Genomic DNA, 6,978 nt, shown 5'->3' with positions numbered 1-6,978 from the left:
ATTCTTGCAAAATGTTGCAGCGTTAGGACAATAAAGGAGTCGCGGATGGAGTTTAAGTCGGATAATGCCTCTCTGTAACGAGCCATTCGTGGGCAAGAACGGCCCTCGGGTCCATTCTTGCAAACGAATGTCGCGTATCTGGGACATTACCATTTACGTATTCCCCAAGACATTTCACCTCAGTTAAGCCATTGTGTGTCTTAAAGCACTTCGAAATGTAGTGAGGAGTTTAAGCTTTCAACCCCTTCATCAATGTACTGTACCGTTGTGTGAGTGGCTGAACCAGCTTTGAAGAGGACTTATGCTGTGTTGGGTTGCATTGGTCTAGGAAACTCTAAGGCAAGGTTCCCGTGGAACAGATAGAATAAAGCTTGGTTGTTGGATTCATAAATGCTGATCTCTGGCCGGATGTTGTGCTTGACTTTAAGCTGATAGAAACCTTTGAAGTCGAACAATAGGAACCACCAAAATCGGTAATACACGTGAGCCAGGGCATTTTGGACTCGCTGGAGAAACATTCTGTCAGTGAGGCCCAGCACATGTTCGGGAGATGTAAGACAGTTCAACCGGTAACCCTACCCTGCATAAAAGTGCCAACAATTCTCGTGGCTCTATTTGTATAGCTAGTGGGTTTTTTTTTAATTAAGCATTCATGAACACCTTAGACAGTTTAGTCATTCCTATCGGTCGAGAGCCGGTCACAGATTTTAAAGAATGAAGGCAAATGGTGTCTATTTTTTACACATGACTATCTGACGTTCTGAAAGTATTCGTGAATGGGATTGAATGTGTTTGGCCTGAGGCTAATTTAATGTCCCTTGCCTCTGGCTTGTGTTCTGCGCCATCTCAAGTAGTACTTTCCGAGCCGAACTCCAAACAAGAAGATTACGACCACTCAGAAGATCCAAGCGCACAAAATAACATGGGTGGGGTGCGCTTGTACGTGGTGCCTTGTTGGGTACCGGAACAATGGGAAGTACCCCATAGGGTACTAGTGAGAGAGTGCCCCACAGGGATTTAACGAAACTGATATTTGGAAATAACTCAAAAAGGGAAATTAGTGATGGGTAAAAATCTGTAGAAAATTGAAGTATTTATATAAAGGACATACGGTCGAAATTTCAACCCCGGCAAGTGAATTTGGTTGAAATGGGAGTGTTTTGGAATTTTGTTGCGTCTTGTGTGGGAGTTTTGTTCACGAGGACAAAGGAAATACCCCAGACGTATGCCTGTGTAGGGTTGTGTGGAGTTGTGTGTGTAAACTTTCTGACCGAATAAACATGTATTTGACAATTCTTAATTAGATTTTCTTTTTCTACTAACATCTGTAACTGACAGCACAAAAATCCACATTTTAATGACTTTAATAAAATGATTTCTTTGTCAGTTTACGAAATGACAGATATTTTCTGTGATGTAAAATATTGTAGCATTAAATTGACGTTTTGGTCAGTTGTACTCCGCATAGTATAGTTATAGGAGAGGGAACGGAGTGTCCTTGCGTGCTAAACGGAATTCAATTTAAACGAAATCAATTTAACTTGACGGATCCTCAAAATAAAAAGGTAATTAAAAAAATAATTTTAAAAGTTCAGGTTTTTTAAACATGTTTTTAATGCCCAGTTCAGTACTCGTGAATAAGCCAGTGATGGCAGCTAGAGTACAATGTTGGAGCCGTAGCCCGAAAACCTTTTCTCTACGTTTGCGTTAGTCATAGACACTGTTCTACATGTTATAATTGTGTACTTTGAAGCAGCCCATCTGCTAAACAGTGCCTCTAGGAATCCAAAAATAGTACTGACAATGTAAATGCTGAAAAGGGGGTTATCGTTTAAAAGTGGTTGACATGTATGATTGTTATCAAAGACATCTGTATCAGTCAATAATTGTCAGTTGAATTGGAAGATACGAATGTTAGTACAAACCTCTTGTGTAAATATGCTCGTTAATCTCACCAAAAAGTAAAGCCAGTTATAGCACATGGATTTTGTCCCATGCACTGTAAACTGACCTTTCTTGTGCACACATGCCATGCAAGACTAACATACAACAAAGTCAAATATAAATTTTTCACAAAAAAGATCAAAGGGTTTCCTTTTCTAATTGCCATTTTTTAAATTTTCCACGTACTTTGATATTTTCCTCCGTAATATTTGCTCTTTTAGGACACAAGACAAAGACACCATCATTAATTTTAACATCACCACAATTTGCGCCTGTGTGCTTATAATAAAGCTCACTAGATTTTGAGAACGTACGTATTTTTAGGTTATGTCTCTGCCTTTTACAAGCATTGATACCCAACAGCAATCTGATCACCCCGTTAATCATGTCGCTACCTTTTCACACTTCGAATTTCAACCTGGTTGATCTTTAAATCTAAAGATGAACTAAGAAGCTGCCAGGAGCAAAACTCGAACTTGCTTCCTCCAGAACCACATTATCTATCAACTGAGCTATCCTGCCCAACGTTAGTTGTCCTTCCCAGTTGTCTTCTTTCGTTCTGTGGCGCTTATCAGAAGCCATGAAACCCGAGGCTTGATATATTCAAGGATTACGCCCCAAATACACGATGCAATTTGGAAGTGACGAACACGACTATTTGGAATATACCATCAGGCCCACCAAGAATCAAAATATTCCCAGTCGTAAACGGGGAATCATGAATGGATGATCGAATGGCAGCACTGTTTCGGGGACACGCGTTCAGGTTGACGTGCGCCCTGTTACCATTGATGACTGCCGTGAGGAATACTTGTTCAATGAAACATCGCCGCTAGACCCTGAACTGCAAGACCTACTTTATGTAACCAGGTCAAGGTTTGCCCTATCTCATCTGACGCTGGTTCCTTTTCTTCGTTCAGTCAGTGAGTCATATGGTCACACTGATTCCATTCCTTTCATTCCGTCTCAACTGCACCATTTAACCCCATCTAAGGGTTCTTTACCAGACTATCTTAAATCCAAGTTCCCATTGTTTACCAGGCACAATTACGCCACTGTTAGTGTACAGCGCCCCCACCAGTCGAGATCATGAAAGGCCACTCTTGCAATTACAACCCATTGACTAAAAGTAATGATATCCAATAAGGAGAATATTACTTAAGTTATTTTGGTAAAAATAACTTAAGTTATTGGGAAAGAGTTCCATACATTAAGTTCATTTTACCTACATGTACACCCCATGTACAAACCCTCTGAGAGTCTCGGACTACAAACAACACAGTTTCATTTTTGGCCTTACCTACTTCTTCTGGGATAATGTCCACTTGAAAGGAGTGTAGTTTCAGGGGCATGTGGTGTTGAGTTGCTCATTTTGCAGGCGGGCAATAGTTAATCGATAACCTGGACCCGAAAATCCAAGCTAGTGAGCGGACGCCTCGTGGGGGTGCTGTTGTACACAATGGTAGCATTAACCAAACAGATTTCAAGAACTGCAAAGAAAATTTGTTTCCACAATTTCAGGGATCTATGATGATGCGTGTAGTACTGACACATTGTGATGCTAAGTCACTTCCAAAATCCGGTTCTTGATCCTGGCCAGTTCTTGATCTTCCTAAACAGACAACCAACTGCTCGTAGGATCCATTCAACACTTTGTTTTAGCTCATTCTACGATGAGTGCCTAGCTAGCAATCTGTCAGTCGGGTTAACTGAATCTGCATGCTTGGTGGCATATATGGTGACAATCTTTTTCTCATGTTTTACTTCTGGACCTTTATCATCTAGAGTTGTTGAGATAGGTGTACGTGGCCACATGCAGTTGTCTTGGCTCAAGAATTCAGGACCAATCAACCAATTCTGTTTGGCCAGCAGCTCATCAGCGGTTTGTCCTCTTGTGATAACATCTGCCGGATTCATTCAGGTTTCCACGTGGTGCCACTGATTAGGACTTGACAGGTTCCGTATGACTGCTACTCTGTTCGCCACAAAGGTATGGAAACGCTTTTCTTCATTATTGATGTATCGAAGCACAAGAGTGTTATTGGTCCAGAGGACTGACTCCTCCATAGGTAAGTCAAACTCTTTCCTGATCATTGCATCCAGCCTCACTGAGAGTGTCGCAGCTATCGGCTCGAGCCTTGGTATAGTAACCCTTTTTAGGGGTGCCAGACGTGACTTTGACAACAGCAGACATGAGCGACTGTGTCCTACAGAGTTCCCCATGCGAAGGTAAGTTGCAGCCCCATAGGCTGCCTTGGATGCATCAGAAAGATGATGTAACTGATATCTAATGCCGTCTTTGAACTCGGAGGGCTTGACGCATTGGTTTGTCTGCAGTTGATCGAGTTTGTTCAAGTCCTGTTTCCAAAGTTGCCAGTCGTCTCTGCGTTGTGACGGCAGTGCTTTGTCCCAAGGCAGCTTCTTCCAGCTTAAATCTTGAACAATCTTCTTGGCTAACAGAGTGAAGAGACTAGCAGACCCATGCGGGTCATAAATGGAGGATATAATACTCAGCAACCCTCTCCTTGTCAACGGTTTCTCCTTTGGACTTACTCGATACCCAAAACAATCTGTCTGGACGTCCCACTGCATCCTCAAGGCCCTCTCTGTTGGTAACGCTTCATAATTCAGCTCTGGCTCTCTGACGCCAACAGCTCTCCCTTCTCGAGGAATTGACTGAAGGACTCGAGGCCTGTTGCTCAACCACATTGTTAGCTGAAAACTGCGTCGGGACAGAAGTTCTCGTAACTCTCAAGAAACCTGGATAGCCTCATCATCAGTCGCCAGTAAAACTAAGCAATTATCTACGTAAAAATTACGCATGATGCAACTATTGTGTCCGGATGGAAGTTTTGGCGGTTGTCTTCTGCTGTATGCCGTAAAGCAAGGGAACAGCAACTGGGACTCCATATCCCATCGAAAGGGTGCGTAGTCATCCTGTGCACAGGCAGTTCACGTGAGGTATCACCGTCGGGCCACCAAAAATAACGCAAGACATCTTTTCATTCCGGTGACACTCTGACCTGGTGGAACATGGCGGGAATGTCTACCATTACAACCACTTGCTCTTGTCGGAAGCGCAGGAGTACGCCCAGTAACTTGTTCATCAGATCTGGCCTGCTGATTGTCTGCGTGTTCAAGGATTGACCACTGTGCTTTAATAGCAGCACAGTCGAAGACTATGCGCATGTTCCCTTGTTTACCCGAATCAAGCACCGGATGATGTGGTAGATACCATGTGGTCGTATCTGGTGTGCGGTGACTTCAACTGATGATCCTTCTCCAGACGTCTGCCCAATGCAGTCAAGCGTTGCTCCGCGACAATTCGATTGTCGACAAGCCTTGGTTGGTCGTTCTTGAAAGATATTGGCAGTTCATAATGTCCACCCTTCGGGCAAAGAGTCTTCTCCCACAATGCTATCACTCTCTAGTCTTGGATTGACATGCCCTTGTCATCATCATAGAGTGACTCGGCAGCATCCAATCTCCAGAGCCTCTGAAGCTGTTACTCAAGTGTGTCATGGACTGCTACATAGCTTAAGGTGACTACAGATTTTCTGGTCATCGCTTATGACCCATTTAAGGACCATCCAAGTTGTGTTCTGGTAGCGTATGGTGCATTTGATTCACCACTTCTCACTTCCAATGGCATGAGAGCTTCTGGCGAGTCTTGACCAATCAGCAGTTGTACCTTACCCTTCTCAACTTGGGGAGTGTTGATGCCTCCTGCATGTGGCCACTTCTTGACATCTTCTGACTCGGCTATGTTGACGTCATTAATTGGGAATGCTTGTCGTGTGTAGACTTTCTCCAGGTTAACTGCTGCCTGTCTGTCGAAACTCCTCACCACCAAACTGATGACAGTTGTTTTGATCTTTTTCTTTGTCTTTGCAATTGTTATAAGAGTCAAAGACTGTCTTTTCCCATCAATGTTTAGCTGACTTGCAAGCTCTTCAGTGCTAGTTGGTCCATTGTCAAGTAGAGCATAAGTGTCGAAGCTAGAACTGCCTTCTAAGGCACTGACCTTCACTGCAACAATAGGTTGGACTACTCTGTACACCCCGACCCCTGTGACGCAAGTTATGCCAACTTAGGTCCGTCTCAGTGAAGCTACTTTGCAATGTTGCCTCTGGCCTAGCTGCGGTGACATCTTCGGTGCTAGGTGACGGAGTCTGCTTCAACTGATGCAAGAACTTTGTGTGTCTTTTGCCACATCCTGCAACAGAACAACCTATATTACAATTAAACAATTGTAACACAACCTTTCAGTTTTGGTGAAGTTAAACCGCTCTTCTGGGATTTTACCTTTGAATTCCAAACAACCAAACAGCGTATGGTTACACTTACACATTACACATTACACATGTTTATTTCATTTGGCATTGGTGAAAAGCATAGTTACTCTTGTCTGGTCGTGTTACTTTAATTCTCAACTCTGGTTTGTGTGGCTTACTTAAATGTAAACTGCCGTATACAGGATCATTGGCCTCTAGGGCTGCATCTTCTACAAACTCTACCAAATCAACAATCTTAGGCAACTTGTCACTTTTCCTAAGTCCCCTTACAAGTTTTATCCATCGGTTACATAGATAACTGGGTAGTTTCTCTGTAAGTTTTACCATAACACCTTGGGTCCCTATTCTTGGATATACCCCATAGCTTCCAGTGTTTCTTTGCAAACCTTGAGGTCATCAGCAAATTCTCTCAACCCTACTTTATCATGGAAAGCTAAACTTACACCCATGGTTACTTTATTTACCCATTCCTTAGCAATGACATGATCACTGCCAAATCACTCCTTTAGCAGAGCCATGGCTTTACGGTACTCTATATCTGGCGGCATTATGGCGCAACACCCTATGACCTTCCTTGCCTTGCCAATACAGTACTGCAGCAGTCTGACCAGCTTAGCACAGTCATCAACAACAAAATTACCAGCACTGTTCTCGAATGCACGCATGAAAGTCCAATACTGTAGTAGGTTGCCATCGAAGCCAACGGCTCTGCTTTCTGAAATTGTATCGTCGCTAACAG

At 43.2% G+C, this 6,978-nt stretch overlaps 1 protein-coding gene across 1 annotated transcript; it reads right to left on the bottom strand.

The window, feature by feature from the left end:
• Nucleotides 1-3,861: 3,861 nt before the first annotated feature.
• On the bottom strand, nucleotides 3,862-4,653 carry LOC147800731 (uncharacterized). The gene has a single exon (XM_087136784.1). It carries the CDS (start codon nucleotides 4,651-4,653, stop codon nucleotides 3,862-3,864), a length of 792 nt encoding a protein of 263 aa, XP_086992910.1.
• Between the last annotated feature and the right edge of the window lie 2,325 nt (nucleotides 4,654-6,978).

This window comes from Acanthaster planci, linkage group LG01 (genome assembly GCF_054643075.1).
Source record: "Acanthaster planci isolate LZ-2023a linkage group LG01, COTS_SCS, whole genome shotgun sequence".
Classification (NCBI taxonomy): Eukaryota; Metazoa; Echinodermata; class Asteroidea; order Valvatida; family Acanthasteridae; genus Acanthaster; species Acanthaster planci.
The sequence above is the reverse complement of the archived record's forward strand: the minus strand, read 5'-3'. Positions and strand labels throughout refer to the sequence as shown.

Excerpts from the sequence above, each read along its gene's own strand:
- LOC147800731 (XM_087136784.1), bottom strand. The coding sequence starts at position 4,653 with ATGTGGTTGAGCAACAGGCCTCGAGTCCTTCAGTCAATTCCTCGAGAA.